Raw genomic sequence first — 17,003 nt, 5'->3', positions numbered from 1 at the left:
GGGGATGAAGGGCAGTATATGAGAGCTTTCATGTACAGCACTTACCTGAGCATTTCTTTCCTAGGAGATCCTCAGTATCTCAGTGTCAGGGTAAAGCAGGATGTAGAATGTGCAGAAATACACAACCCAAATGAACCAATTCAAAACCAAAAAGTTGCTCAGTTACACTTGTCTTGATCAGGGAAATATTTTTTCTTCATTGAACCATTTTCATTTACTCATCAAATGAAAACAATCAGTACATACCTCATTATTTATTTACTAGAAGTACATTACATATTACCAGTACATTACCAGTACATATGGGAAGTACAGTCCTCAATGCGAAACAATACGTTCTCTTCTTTGTGATGCGTCAAAGTTGAATGATGAAATTCTGTTGAAACTGAGTATACTTCTTGCTTGGTTTCAGCAATATCTATACTGTAGCCCATGAGATAAGAAATCAAGTTTTTCCACAAAACATTAAAGTAAACTTCAGCAATGACTTCAATAAACACAAGTTTAAATATGCCAATGCTGGATATGGCACACTACGCTGTAACTCGTTGAATGTCAATAAGGATATTTGGATTTTCCAGGGCCCAGAAATCGAATATTTTATTTTTCATATTAATATCTGGTGGTGGCAACCAAAATTCCTAGTAGGTCTTCTAAAATTGTGGTTTGGAGACTGCAGGCATTAGAAAATTAAAGCCCCTTTCACACAGAACTTATGCAGCCTTTTTGGTGTAATTTTGTGTTGCTGGCAAGGTCTGTATTAAAGGGTCTAAACTGGCATATTGACACCAGCAATTCTCCACCTAGTCTAAATGCCAGCATTTTAGAAGCAACACATCTTTGTGAATGGAACAGGATTATGAATGCTGGCTTATGATGCAACATATCCTTGCATTGTCGATGCAGTATGTAAACTAACTGCTGCAACCAATCAGAATAGGGGCGCATTTTCGCGTTTTGACCACAACACAACCAGGTTAAGTCACCTTTGACCAAGAACTTGTGACCATGACCATAATGAAAAATGGACTGGGTCATTAAAAATGGTGGAGGTTGAAAATAATGTAGTTACAGCAATTCTGAGTGTTATTGATGAACCAACAGGTTGGTGATGCATGTAATGCTAAGTATTGTCACACATATATCAAAAGTTATATACCAATAAATCATGCAAAATATAATATCTCTATACACAAGTAAACATATTAGACTGCATTACAGTGTACACTAATGGTAGATTTTTTCGAGTTATTTAATTTGATTTTAAGGCAGTAATGTCAAACTTTACTAATAAAAAAAAAGAAAAAGTTGTTTTGAGCAATCAATTGCAGATCTCCACACCCAGACTTTTGGTAGATTACACACAATGTCATGTAATGCTTTTTTCCCCTCATTTATTAAAAAAAACACACAACCATACAGTCGAAAATGCACCATAGATTGATATATAGTTTGTGTGTCCCTCCTGACTATTTGTTCTTGGTAGTGAGTACGAACTGAACTGGAACCCTGCTTAGAACCAATAGCCCAGTAAACACAATGGAAGGAAAATGGCAAAACTGAGAAATTATCAAACTTTTACAAATACACCCAGAATATCGGTGCATGTCTCTTCTCCCAAAGAAATAAACATCTGGATCTCTTCTCCTGGACCTCTTTTTGAAGTTTGGCTGTGCTCCCAGACAACTTGTGTAAGCAATCCTCCAGCATGGTGTGTCAGCATATTTGACGTGAAGGGAAAGGGGAAGGGGGGTGGGGTGGACAAGGGACTGCAGCACTGAACTGAAGTGCTCTGCTTTGATCTAATAGGATTTGTCCTAGAAAATGTCTACAATTGCAGCATGCTGAAAAGCTACCTGTCCACGCTGGTCTCAGCCAGACGGTTGTTCATGATGGCCAAGGCACCCACCCCTGCTGAGAAGCCATTGTGGCGTGCGTGGCTCTGACGGGGGCCTCCGTGGGCTGTCTCGGAGAGCTGCTTCTGCATTATGGCCAGAGACACTTTGTTGGAGGCCAGGAAGTCCTTGACGGATATCATCTCCCCGGAGAGGCGGCGCCCATCCGTTTCACTGTCACACACTGTTTCTACAGAGACATCGGCACGGCGACCCTTGGTGGCAGGTGGGGCAGGCTGGACGGCATTGCGGCTGTGGTAGTGGTGACGATGGTTGTGGGTGGAGGGCGGGGGCTGGTGTAGATGCCGGGGCCTCTTCCTGGGCAGGCAGCAACAGCAGCAACATCGTTGACGGCGGCACCGGCCACAGTCCACCTTCTTCAGGATCCAATTGAGGGTCTGCTTGATGACGATGGAGATGACATTGAACAGGGAGTAGATGCAGCAGACACCCATCAGGATGAAGAGGCAGTTGCCCAGGCGGTAGGCAGCCTGGTTCTCGTAGTGCTCTTTCTGCCCACTCACTAGATCCCCAAAGCCGATGGTGCTGAAGGCCACGAAGCAGAAGTACAGTGACTCAAAGTAGCCCCAGTCCTCTGTGACTGAGTACAAGGCTGAAGCGCTACAAGCGATCAGCACAGCCGCCACCCCCAAGATCAACATTACATAGTACACTGATGGCTTCCACCCCTCCAGACTATCCGACTCCTCACCAGATGTTCCTGAGCCCCTCCGTCCCTTTCCCCCCCCACCCTCCCCTGGCAGTAGCTCACCCGCCCTCCTCAGCTGCCTCTCGTGAAACCAGCGCATGATGTAAGCCAACAGCGTGATGATACGCTCCAGGAACAGGTTGAAAAAGAGGATGGTGGCTGCGCAGCCAATGAGGCCGTAGAATATAAGGAACACCTTTCCCCCAATGGTCACCGGCGTGGTCATCCCAAAGCCTGAAAGCAAGTAGGGTGGACAGATAAGATTGGTAAAGAGGGACAGGGTGACAAAATAGACATCGGCACTAATGCTCCTGTTCAGTCCTTACCCTAAATAAGTAAACTCTGGGGGGCATTTTCTAAGATTCTAGGGGATGCAAAATAACATTATAAAATCCAATTGATAAAACTAACAAAAAATCACAAATAACACAAAATACAGAATTAATATTTAAAATAAAATAACAGAATTCTGCACAACATGTATTGTAGTTCATCATGGGCACAATGGTGTGGTGGTTAGTGCTGCTGCCTCACAGCTCCGGGGGTCCTGGGTTTGAATCCCAGCCCGGGGGACCTGTCTGTGTGGAGTTTGCATGTTCTCCCTGTGGGTTTTCTCCAGGCAATCCGGTTTCCTCCCACCGTCCAAAGACGGTCAGATACAATCTTAGCAGCACAGGCCAAAGGGACTTTGATAATATTCAATTGTGGGCTGACACCTGGCAGATAATGTGGACAAGTGCAAGGTATTACATGCAGGCAACAAAAATATCCACTATAATTACACTATGGGAGGAATAGAACTAGAAGAAGTAACAGATGAGAAAGATCTAGAAGTCTATGTGGACTCCTCACTTTCTCCATCCAAACAATGTGGGGAAGCAATAAAAAAGGCAAACAGAATGTTAGGGTATATTTTCAAAAGTGTAGAATTTAAAACAAGGGCAGTAATGTTCAGACTGTACAATGCACTAGTTAGAGCTCATCTGGATACTGTGTACAGTTCTGGGCTCCACACTTCAAGAAAGATATCGCTGCTCTAGAGGCAGTTCAGAGGAGAGCAACCAGACTTATTCCAGGTCTGAAGGGAATGTCCTACTGAGAGACTGAGGAACTGAACCATTTCACCCTGGAAGAGAGGAGACTATGTGGGGACTTCAGGGTATTCAAAACAGAAAACAGGAGACACTTCTTCACACAGAGAGTTGTCACAATCTGGAACAAACTCTCCAGCCATGTGGTAGAAGCTGAAAAATTGGGAACATTTAAAATCAGACTGGATAGGATCCTTGGATCACTTAGTTATTAATGGACACCAAATGAGCATTATGGGTCAAATTGCCTCCTTCATTTGTAAACTTTCTTATGTTCTTATGTTAGGTTGATTGGTCTCTCTAAATTGCTGTGTCTGTGTGTGTTGCCCAGCAATGGACTGGCGTCCTGTCCTGGGTGTATTCCTGCCTTGCGCCTTATGCCTGCTGGGATCAGATCCAGCATCCCCATGACCCTCACTAGGAGAAGCAGCTTAGAAGATGGATATATTGTAATTCCAGGGATGGACCTATACAATGTGCACACAACATTACTGTGCAACAATGAGAAAATATTAACAATACTTGTTATGTTATCATTAGTAATGCATTTCTACAATAGTTTTCTCACGTCTTATTTGTCCAAAACCAAAATACCGTATTGTCCCGAATATAAAATTGAATGTAATTTTAGATGACAAAAATAGAAAAGAAAAGTCACCTATACTACAAAACAGATACTACAACTTCAGCAATAAATACGTTTCTTTACTAACAATTAGGGGGTGTCAGTGATAACATTTTCTTATCCAGTAAAGCTTTGATAGTTGTTTGTAATCCACAAATCCAGGGATGTATTCCAACATAGTAATATCACCCCCCAAAAAACTGATATTAGGTGTTGTGAAAGGATTTCCTCTGAGACTGTGTATTCCAGTGCCATCGTATAATGTATTTTTTTTTGTTAACATCAAAGATTTTAGCTGCATGATAATAATTTGATTCTTCAGCTTCACTGACAACCATGATCTTAAGATTTGCATCATAATTTATTCTTATTCCCTTTGATATTTAAGCTAAGTCATGCTAGTTAGCCACTCTTTTAATGGAATACATAATTTTGCAATTAGCAACAACATCTAACACAAGACACTCAAACAACATAGCCATAATTAAATGTGTAACCTGGCTACTGTCACCACACTTGCTTTGGTGGTATGTCTTGGATTTCTTTGATTTTGCAAATAATTTGGCCAACACGAGCAGGAAATGTGAAATAGCAAGTATAATGTTTTTATGAAGTTTTCCTTGTGGGCGTTTGCTATATCCTATATCTAGTACCGTGAGACCGACATCACCATGAGACATTATCTCACTTCCTCATATGTTTTGTAATGTGTTTCACCTAGATGCCTTGGATTTTGTATGTATTTTGTGTAAACTATTTATATCCACAGACAGTCAGATGATTTGCATTTGAAAAAATGTCTAAGGCTTTTCCAGTTGGAATAGTTTTCCTCATTCATAGCATATATATATATATATATAATAATTGCTTCTCTGTCAATATATTTATCTGTTTTTCCATATGTACAGTTTATATGATTATGTGATGCCATATTAATTTGACAGGTTTGTGTTTTACAGAGGGTGGATGAAACATCCAAAATACTTGACAACATGGCAATCAATGAGGAAATTAATAGATTCTCTTCCAGAAATAGCATCAGTTTTTATAGCACAGTGCTATAACATATGGCTTATAGCTGCTATAAAATAAAACGTCAACGGCAAGCTTACCTTTACGACATTTGATACAGTGAGGGAAAAAAGTATTTGATCCCCTGCTGATTTTGTACGTTTGCCCACTGACAAAGAAATGATCAGTCTATAATTTTAATGGTAGGTGTATTTTAACAGTGAGAGACAGAATAACAACAACAAAATCCAGAAAAACACATTTCAAAAAAGTTATAAATTGATTTGCATGTTAATGAGGGAAATAAGTGTTTGACCCCTTCGACTTAGTACTTGGTGGCAAAACCCTTGTTGGCAATCACAGAGGTCAGACGTTTCTTGTAGTTGGCCACCAGGTTTGCACACATCTCAGGAGGGATTTTGACGGTGGGGATGGTGTTCTTGGGGTCATTCCTCCTCCTCCAAACACGGCGAGTTGAGTTGATGCCAAAGAGCTCGATTTGGTCTCATCTGACCACAACACTTTCACCCAGTTCTCCTCTGAATCATTCAGATGTTCATTGGCAAACTTCAGACGGGCCTGTACATGTGCTTTCTTGAGCAGGGGGACCTTGCGGGCGCTGCAGGATTTCAGTCCTTCACGGCGTAGTGTGTTACCAATTGTTTTCTTGGTGACTATGGTCCCAGCTGCCTTGAGATCATTAACAAGATCCTCCCGTGTAGTTCTGGGCTGGTTCCTCACCGTTCTCATGATCATTGAAACTCCACGAGGTGAGATCTTGCATGGAGCCCCAGACCGAGGGAGACTGACAGTTATTTTGTGTTTCTTCCATTTGCCAATAATCACACCAACTGTTGTCACCTTCTCATCAAGCTGCTTGGCGATGGTCTTGTAGCCCATTCCAGCCTTGTGTAGGTCTACAATCTTGTCCCTGACATCCTTGGACAGCTCTTTGGTCTTGGCCATGGTGGAGAGTTTGGAATCTGATTGATTGATTGCTTCTGTGGACAGGTGTCTTTTATAAGAGAGTGCTCCTAATCTCAGCTCATTACCTGTATAAAAGACACCTGGGAGCCAGAAATCTTGCTGATTGATAGGGGATCAAATACTTATTTCCCTCATTAACATGCAAATCAATTTATAACTTTTTTGAAATGCGTTTTTCTGGATTTTTTTGTTGTTATTCTGTCTCTCACTGTATAGACTGATCATTTCTTTGTCAGTGGGCAAACGTACAAAATCAGCAGGGGATCAAATACTTTTTTCCCTCAATGTATATCTAACAGAGATTGTTAGTGTACAGTGACCCAATTGTGAATTGTCCACATGCAGAAAACGATAAAACAAAAATCTGAACATCAAGGGATGTTCATACAAGAAAAAGGTCAACCAAAACTACACGACCAATCAGAAGCCATTTACAACAGAAGCACTAAGTCAAAATTAATTTCCAGGGATTGTCTTTCAAGTCTATGCACCCTCTATAGAATGACATGATTTGAGCATCACTTAGATATCAACAAACAAGTGATTCTGTAATAGTGGGGCACTCATAAAAAGGCATCAAGATCTTAATGACTTTTGCATTTCCTACTGGGTACTTTCAAGAACCTGAGGAGTCATCTATATTACTCCTATGTTACAGCTGTAAACATTGCAAGAGTGTGTATTCCCTTACTGTGCTTTTGTTTGAGTCCATATGTTTGTAATACCACAGAAGACAATGCTGTCATCTGTGAAGAGACAGACTTAATTAAATGGGGCATATAACCATCAATCCTCAACATTGCCAGATCTGTACATTTACAGTTCCATACGGCTAATTAAGCCAATTGCTATTTATTTTCTGTTGCCGTATTTGTGCTGCATTGTTGCATCTGGGTGTGATGTGAATAACCCCCTACCCCCCAAAACTAAATGAGACTAAACGAAAAAGAAGATTAAGAATCTGAAAATCCGGACATTAGATCTTTTGTACTTATTAAGTCTGGATTTGATTTGGTTATTATTTTAGCCATTATGTCCTCTTCTCAGATTAAAGATTACATTATCTGCATGATGGTTTTTATTTCCCCCCACTGTGCACTATTTTTTTATATATATATTTACAAACCATATATATGCTTTAATCACAAACAAGGTGCAGAGTTGTATGTCACAAAATACTTCCATCTGTGTTAACACAGTAGGTCACATTTATGAGAAAAATTAGCACACAGCTATGTTTGCACAAATTGCCATTTTTAAAGACCACATATTTGAATAAGCCAAGGCATTCATGAGGAGCTGCCCTATAAAATCAGCTTGCATCCCCTCCAGTAGGTTTTACAGGTCATCCTTAAAATAGATATTATGTAAGGATTTGAAAAGATTGAATCTTGAACAATGAAGGAGACATTTTGGTCCAGTCAGCAAGATAGACATAATTTGGTAAAGACACTTGAATACCCTCCAGCCTCCAAGGAGCAGAGATACTTTAGTTGAACAAGTGACTGGACTGGATTAATTCATCAGTGTTTTTCAATGTCCCTAGAAACTGGCAATTTAGGAGTGACCTGTAAAACTAATTGGGATTGGGACCTGTCCAGGAACAGGACTGGAGACCCCTGGGCTAAGTACCTTGACTGATGTGGCTTGACAAAGGAGCTACTGTCTTTGGTTATGGACACTTTTCCAAACTCAAATTAATAATTTCTCCTATTACTCCTATTACAAAATCAGCAAATTTGGTGAAGAATGTATTAATGTGTAAAGGCATTATGTATGTTTAAAAGAGTTACTGTACCATATTTACAGCTTATCTTCTCAGATGGTTGCATAAAGCCCCTATAAGTTTGTCATTCTGCCTAATGTCATAAAACAGATTCAGACTGATCTTGTGAGGAACATTTGGAAAACGAGGCCCTAAGCAGGTAGTTCAAATGTTAATTTTATTGAATGGGTGTGTGCAATAAATTAACAAATAATAATAATTACACAAACTCTGTTTAACTGAGCAAGGCCTCAGAAATGCAGTATGCATTGTTAAATCTTGTTACAAATCAGGGTTTAAGATGTATTTCTTATTTTCTTTATTTTTCTTTTTGTCTTTCTGTAATTGATTAATTCAATCAATCAATTTTTATTTGTGTAAACCATTTAATTTATTTTAAACCACAGAGGAGAGAAAAACAAAAAACTCCTATGGATGGCATGTAGGAGAAAATAAATCTCTGGGGGTCTACGGCTTAGGGCCTAGGCCTGTTCATAATTTTTCACGTGTTTAATTTATTCCTTTTCCCACCCCCTCTCTTCATTCAACTGGAGAAACACCCTATTCTCTGAACTGGATGCTTGAATTTCAAGAAGTTAGTTGTAGATTTTTGGCTATGATTTCATCTTGTCATGAAAACATCTCCAGTTTATCCAGACATGTGGGATATATTGAAACGATAGGTTCCAAATGCAACCCCCGGTATATATATATATATATAGCGGGGTACAAGCCAGATGCATGCAACACTGCAACACAATGCAATAATTAACTAACTATATACAGGGCAGCCTGTACCTGTAGGCAGCATGACAGACCTTGGAACACATCAACAGGCTGTCAGCAAGTCCAGGAGCAGCTCGCGTGTGTGCTTGACTAGAAGGCATAGTCCGGTGGAAGGGAAAGACATGGTTCAAATAGCTCCATCAGGATGCACTTAACAGGGGCAGACTGGGAGAGTATATCAGGAGCCAGAGCCTGTAGGTTACTGGGGCTTGACTGCAGCCAACACCGGATTCACAATGGAAGGGACCGGTCCTATCATGTCCAACCTGTAGAACCTGACAAATCTAAGCGGGGAAGACCAAACTGCAGCCGCACAACTGTCTGCCAAGGCAGCGCCTTGAAAAACAGCCCACGCCTCGAGTCGAGTGGGCCACCAAGTGTTCAGGCACCGGGGTCCTGGTGGACTCGTAGGCCATGGTAATAGTGTCCAAAATCCAATGCGAGAGGCACTGCTTTGAAAGCGCCTGGCCTTGTGTCCACACTTCATAAGACACAAACAGTTGGTCTGAGCACCTAATGTCCTCAGTGAGTTCCAAATAACACCTGAGGGCTTGAGGATGAAAAGCCATCAACTCAATACACTGTTGACATGAAATGGAGACTTTCAGGAAGGAACACAGGGTTAGACCGTAGCGTGACCGTGGAATCATCTCCCGAAAAATGGACACATGATGGGTGTACAGACAGGGCGTGTAACTTGCTTACGTGTTTTGCAAAGGTAATTGCCAGCAAAAACGCAGTCTTAAGTGATACAAGCTAGAGGACATTAGAGTTCAGTGGCCCAGGAGGCTCATCATCAATCCAGACATGACATGTGGAGATGGCCGCTAGATACACGTTGAGTGTGGATGGAGACTTACCCTAGTCCAATAGCTCTTGTAAAAGCACCAGGTGCTAAACATCCACCAGCGGTAAGAATACTGCGACCTGATAGAGGGAGCTCTTGTCAACTGAATAGTGGCTACTACCGCGTCTGACAGACCCCAGGCAATCATACGCTCCCGCTCAGAGGCCAGGTCCAAAGCTGGAGGAGGACCGGATTGGGTGCCAAAGCGTGCCTTGCACCTGGGACAACAAGTCCGTTCTAGTTTGGAGTTGCCAAGGCTCTCCATGGAGGAGGGCGATCAGGTCTGCAAACCAGAATCTGTGACCTGAACCTACCCAGGACTACCGGGATAAGGGGGAATGGTGGGAACATGTAGAGGAGACAGCACGGCCATGTTTGGGCTAGCGCATTGATCCCTAGTGTTCGTGAGCGGTTTTGGATGGAGAACCACAGTGGGCACTGGGTGGACTCTCCCGAGGCAAAGAGATCCACTTCCACTCTGCTGAACCGGCTCCACAGTTGTTGTATCACAAGTGTGTGGAGGCACCATTCCGAACCCCCAAGAGAGGAGGTCCGCCGCCACGTTGGATAGGCCAGGGAGGTGAACTGGAGTGGAGCCGTAGCTGCGCCCACAGAAGCAGATGGCGTACTAGACAGTACAGTTCCTTGCCTGTTGATATAAGCAATCACCTGTGTTGTCCATCCGAACTAGCACATGTCTGTCCCGTAGTACTGGCAGGAAATGACACAGTCCGAGGAGCACTGCTTGTAACTCCAGGACATTGATATGGAGGGCCCGTGCAGGCTCCGTCCACCTGCCTCGGACTCCATGTCCGTCGCAGACTGCTCCCCAACCTTGTTTGGAGGCATCTATCATCATCACCACTCGGTGGCATAGCAGTCCCAGTGGCACACCGAGGGTCAAATTGTAAAGGCTCCACAATCAACGGAGCACCTTCCAGCATGCCGGAGTGACTGTGACTTGGTGTGCTTGATCGCGGCGGTGATGCATCTTTAAAGACCCGAACCACCACTGCAGCATCCTCAATCGGAGGAGGCTGTGGGGGAGGGTCTGTGATGCTGCCGCTAGGAGGCCCAGCAGCCTCTGGCAAGGGGATACCCTGAAGCAAGCTCTCAGACAGAAGAGGGAGAGACACGCATGTATGGAGGCAACTCTCTCTGGTGCCAGCGCATAATTGAAGACGTGGACCCCCTGGGGGGAACACAATGTCCATGCATTTGGAAAAAGTGCGTGGGGCTAATGACAGGGCGAAGGGGAGAACAGCAAACTCGAATGCTCGGCCCTCGTAGGCAAAGTGGGGGAATTTCCTGTGTACCTGCACAATAGGGATGTGAAAGTAAGTGACTTTCAGATCCACCGCAATGAACCAGTCACTGGGCTTGATGGCCTGGGACATGGTGAGCAGGTTAAGTGTGCTGAAGCGCAACAATCCAGGATGAGGCAGAAACTGCCATTTTCATTGGGTAATAGGAAGTCTGTTGATTAGAATTCCCCATGCTGCCCAATTGGGGGCGCTTCCCTAATTGCTCACATCTCCAGGAGGACGGCGATTTCGACACAAAGTGCCACACACTGCAAAGGGTCCCTCACTCACGTCCACACCATGCCTCAGAAGAGAAGAAACTACAGGAAGTAGCCAAATGTTATACTTTGGAGTTGCTGGGAGGTGTATGGGTGGGCCAGAGACTGTTGGAATGTCACAGGGCCAAAGCGGGGGAGGGGAAGGAAGCAGAGGTCTGCCAGCCATCCTCCTGACGCATGCCTTGCTGGGGGCCAGGAAACAATCTGAACAATAGCACATTTCAAAGCACATTCAATAGGTTACCATAACCAGGCTTTATGAAACAAACACATTGAGTGTGACGTTCCATACTTCCATGTCACCACTAGTGCATCAGGCACATACTATCATGAAGAGAGCAATGTGGGAATATACATATATAAAGCAAAGTTGTACAACAAGCCTTGAGAAGCCCTGACAACCTGACTAGCCTTGACCATGTAAGTAAGTCAGTGTGAACAGTGAAGCTGATCAACCTGCTTTGCAAGTTTATCAAAGTCAGGCACCATTTTTGCTGTTGAGATCCACAGTATAGAGCCCAAATGTTAATCACTTAATCGAGATCTGTGTTTGTATATATTGTAGTTCATCACAATGAAGTTCACACACATAAGTCGAGCCAAACAGACCCAACATCTTCTGAGCCCGCTGTCATAGTTGTATGATCGAGGGTGTGACACAAGCTCCAGCGAGTCCTCAATTTTTACAAAGTCAGAGAATCGCCTTGAAAACTCCGCACCCATGTCGCCTAGACTAGCGCTGTATTTCACTGTGCATTGTGGTAACAAACTCAAAACTGCCAGTGTTGGAAAGTGAATAAATGTCATGTCACTAACCTGCCTGATGAATAGCACAAGCTTAGTTCTGAATGCTTTTACATAGTTGTACAGCCCGTGCACAAATACATCGTTTCCTTGTAGCTTCACGTTGAAGTCGTTTAAATGTCCCAGAACGTCCACTCCAAATGCAAAGTTGCAAAAACTGTTGCAGGATTGCGAGCATGCAATAAGAGCTACAAAACAACGTGCGTGGTTGTGCGCTCTACACTGCCACCTACAGAAATGTTTGTGTATTTCAGGATAGTTGGCTACTCTTGCATAACAAACTCATAGTATGCAAGTGATTTTATTATTTGGATGAATGACCACAGGCTGGATCAAACTCTCTGGCAGGCCAGAATCGGCCCAAGGGCCATAGTTTGCTCACCTCTGGTGCTGTGACGCATCACGTTGACCAGCAGGTCGGCTGCCACCACTATCTCTCTGATAGGGGGTGGGGTCTGTGATGCAGTGGCTAGATTCGGAAACGGTGGTGAACAACACTATTATTGACACCAGCCAACTGAAATACGCAGTTTTTAAGGTCTAATGCAACACACAGACACAGAAAGCTCACATTCTCGGGTTCAGCAAAATGGCAAAAGAGAACGAACCTATGCAGACGTGACATTTCCAATTGGGTTCCCGGAAGTGCACAGAAACCCCTCCCCCTTGGCCAGTGCTTCCGACTTGAAAGATAACTGATTACTAAAATGACTGTAATGTCTCCAGCATTTCAGCATAATGGACTCCAGCTTGGATCAAGTCATTCAATTTTTTTGTTGCTTTTGAGGCATTTTGCCCAGAATTATTTTTCACACAGTATTCTACCTAAAACTGAACTGCATTTTACAGTCAATCACTGAAGGAAACATGACTATAATTAAAGAATAAAAGACACAAAAAGTAAATGTCAGTGAGAGCAAGATGACCTTTTTAACTTCTCTGTCAGTGTGGCCGTCAGAATTTTCTTCTAATGCATCTGCTGTAGAAAATAGAAAAAAAGGGAGATGGGATTTTAAAAGTATTGATCGCCTTAACTATACACATCAAACGTAAGTGAGTCATAATTCATCTCCCCCTGGTATAACCATAGCAATACACCGTGTCACCAAAGTGTGCTGAGATCACTTGTCATCAACAAGACCAAACAAAACAACATAGCCTGGCTGTCCTCTCTTGGTGTTGTACATTAATGTTCTGATTAATGAGTTAATCAACATAAAACTCTCATCCCTGGCTTTGTGAATCTAAATATACATAAGCAAGGGTCCCCAACTAAGTCTGTAAATATAATTTCTCCACACACAGCTGATCTAATGTATCGGAAGAGTTCCATCCGTTGTCCTGGTATTTTTATTTCAGTTTTTACATACTATGCTGATCTGACTGCTCTTTTCACAGTCCAATGTGGCTTCTTAATTAAAATCGAGAAATTAGGAGAAAGTTATTGATCGAGGGTTGAGTTCAAGTGCTAGGTCTCTGGAGCCAAATTGAGACTTTTAATCATAATATAGTGTCATACCAAGGAGGAAAATCATTTGAGCATCTGTGCTATTTTATGCAGACCCTCCAATGTTATTGAATTGTCATATTTGTGTATATTTATATGGTTATATTGGTATTTGTATTAGACTAACCACTTGGACAGCTTTTCAGGCTCCCAAAAACAGATCACATTTCAGCTGTGTTGAAAAATGACTAATTCAGTACCCACAGTCAATTCTGCAGGTTCAGGATAAGGAAGGGATTTAAAATAAGTTATGACAGTTCTTTGCAACATGTGTAAGATACATATAGTGGGCACCTTTTTATTTTATAGTTACCATGAATATAGGTACAGCATATGTATTGTAAACACATATTTAAGTTTCATGAATTAGGGCTGTCTCAACGGAAACAAAAGTTTAAACTATGAGTAGGGGCCCCATAGAGGGTCATAGACTAACTGAAAAGACTTAATCAGGAATAAGGCCCCACAAATCTCAACTGAAAGAAGAAAGATAAAGAAGCTAACAAATAACCAAACCAAAATTAATTATACAAGTCTACGTAGGCAGATCTCTGCCTGGTAGAAAAGTATAGAAAATGATAGGATACAAAAATCCATTACAAGTAGCCAGGAAAGGGGCAATGTGACAGCTTTCCAGTCCTATGGATAGTGGCCAATGATTTTAGTAAATTCTATAATATAACAGAGAGCAATGCCAACAAAGCACAGAATACTCACAGAGAGGTGATGTCCCATAGGGTGAACTACAAAAGAGGTAGTGCAGTCTGTATTCTAGATAACCAGAGGCAAGGGGGAGGGCTCATCTGACTGACAGCACACAGAGACCTATTATCAACTTCAATGTCCCAAAGTCTGTTTGGGAGCTATTTTCAACTTGCAAAGCATATCCACAAAAAACAAATTAAAAGTATACCGTAAAACTTAAATGAATCAGCCTCTGTGTTTATTCCAAATAACTGCATGAAGCTCCGGTGTCAATTGAAGGAGACTGGCGTTCGTATTAAACATTCATAAATAAAAAAGACATTGCGGATTCATGCAGCATAAGAAGAGCCTGGAACATTGCTTCATTGTAGAAGTAGGCTAATAGGCCAGGCTTTTATTTATTTATTTATTTATTATTATTATTTTCCAAAGATGCAAACAAATCACATTCAATGTATGGTAGACGATACACGGATTGAAAACAAGATACCAGTAATTCTGTTAGCAGGTTAAGATTCGATATACTGTGAACTCTTGCTAAATAAACAAAAAGCACAGGAAATACGCTTTAAACCAAACCATCAATATTATACTTCATTAATGCATTGTTTATGTCGCAATTGACAGTTAGTTCAATCACTACAACTAACAGCAATACAAATATACAGGCTTTTGTTTACATGATTATGCAAATCAACCCGGCGACTATTGGAGACCGGCTGCTATTTGAGTATTGGAAGTTTTAGGGTATATACATATACATATACATATACATATATATATATATATATATATATATATACATAAACATATACATATATATGTGTGTGTGTAATGTATATATGCATGTAAATGCATTACTTGCAACCAAAGATACATTTTCAGGCAAGATTACTGAGTTACAATCAGAGAACCTTAATAATATCATAATACATTTCTGCAACAGTTTCCTCATGTCATATTGGTCAGAATCAAAATACAAACTGCAATGGCACCCAACATTGCCAAGACAAAATCTGTTAGCTGGGAAGAGAGAGGGAGAGAGATGGGAAAGGAGGAGAGGCTTACCAATAGTGGAGACCACAGTGCCCACAAAGTAGAAGGCCCCAGGGAAGTCCCAGCGTGGGCGTAGGGAATCTACACGTATGCCTGCCACGTTGGCCTCCTCGTAATGGCGTAGTAGGTCATGCAACATGGGGACACTGACATTGTGTGCCTGGGTGAAGTTGTGCAGCCGCTCCCTCCACAGGTGGCGGGCACGGATCTCAGAGGGGTGCTCGATAGCTGAGAACACGGCTGCCCCGCACAGCAGGTACAGCAGGATGAGTGCTGCCAGCATGCAGAAACGGGCGTTGTCTTCATTCAGGTGAAGGGCCGCACAACAGCCCCTACGTACCATCCTCACTCACACAAGCTCACTTAGGATAAGGGACACTAGCGTAAGGGGAACAGCACTTAGGCCAACCACCGTATCTTACTAAAAAAACACCCAGTGACTGGGTAGGTAGACTGACTGTAAGTGGCAGAAATAAAGTAAAAAAGTAATAAAATATACACTAGCTATGATAGGGGACAAAAACATATGGCCAAACACAGCACCTTACTAAGCACACACACAGTGAAAAGGAGCAAGAGGGGTAGACTTGTTGTAACAGACATAAATACTCATTTGTAAGCTTGCAACATCACTAATAACACACATGCACAAGAGATACAGTGTGATGGGGCAGTTGTAAACAGTCAGGCATACAACTTTTCTAAAAACACACACAGTGAAAGGTGAGATTGATTGTATAATCAGCACTGTACACAAACACTAACTCTTAGGTTCACAACCTCAATATAAATTCACACACGCACTCTCTCTCACATATTAAATGAGAAGGGTGCAATGACTAGTGTGGCAATAGAAGATAACACTTATGTTTTACTAAAACATAAACATACTCTCACACACATAATGAGAGAGGCTCACACTGTGATGGGGATATACAGGAAGCCATACGCAGAACTTTAATAAGGACACACAGACATAGACACACACACCATGATAGAAGGTGTACACTGATTTGTTTTAAGTGCCTTGATAAAAAGTAACAGACACATACACATACAATGGAAATAAGACAGGGATGCACACTACTAAAAACTCAAAGGTGTAAAGACACAAAGACAGGCAATTTGAATACGCAGATACAAAACCAACACTGAGCAATGCACAGACTGTCAGAAATACACACACACAGATTGAGACAAACATTCCCAAGCCAACATATACTGCAGAATACTATTATGGTGTCTTGCGAATTAAAAATATAATACAGTGCAATCATATACAATTAACTATCTTAATCTCTGTTGTTCAAACAAAAATAATAATAATAGTAATAATAATAATCCAACATATGATAGTAGGATATTAGTTTGATGTGGAACTGCAAGGTTAGCAAGATTTTTTAGCTACAAAAACACAAAACAGCTGGCAACAATTGTATAAACTGTGGTATCCTAACCAATCCATTTTCAGATGTCCAGTTTGTAAACAGCTCATTATGGATAATTACTTTAAGACCCATAATCAAATGTGTTATCTCGGAGTTGCTTATTGAAACCTGCTAAAGCTGAGTCACCCAGTTACTTAATGTTAATTATTCCCAGTCACTCACAATTACTGTGAATGGCCTACCAA

General features: G+C 41.9%; 1 protein-coding gene across 1 annotated transcript; it reads right to left on the bottom strand.

Annotated features, from left to right (window-relative positions):
- Nucleotides 1–1,852: 1,852 nt before the first annotated feature.
- On the bottom strand, nt 1,853–15,713 carry kcnk20 (potassium channel, subfamily K, member 20). The gene is made up of 2 exons (XM_066705744.1): nt 15,383–15,713; nt 1,853–2,838 (listed from the first exon to the last, which is right to left on the bottom strand). Exons 1-2 carry the CDS (start codon nt 15,711–15,713, stop codon nt 1,853–1,855), a joined length of 1,317 nt encoding a protein of 438 aa, XP_066561841.1.
- Nucleotides 15,714–17,003: the final 1,290 nt, after the last annotated feature.

The sequence above is a fragment of the Amia ocellicauda genome, chromosome 5 (assembly GCF_036373705.1).
Source record: "Amia ocellicauda isolate fAmiCal2 chromosome 5, fAmiCal2.hap1, whole genome shotgun sequence".
Taxonomy (NCBI): domain Eukaryota; kingdom Metazoa; phylum Chordata; class Actinopteri; order Amiiformes; family Amiidae; genus Amia; species Amia ocellicauda.
The sequence above is the reverse complement of the archived record's forward strand: the minus strand, read 5'-3'. Positions and strand labels throughout refer to the sequence as shown.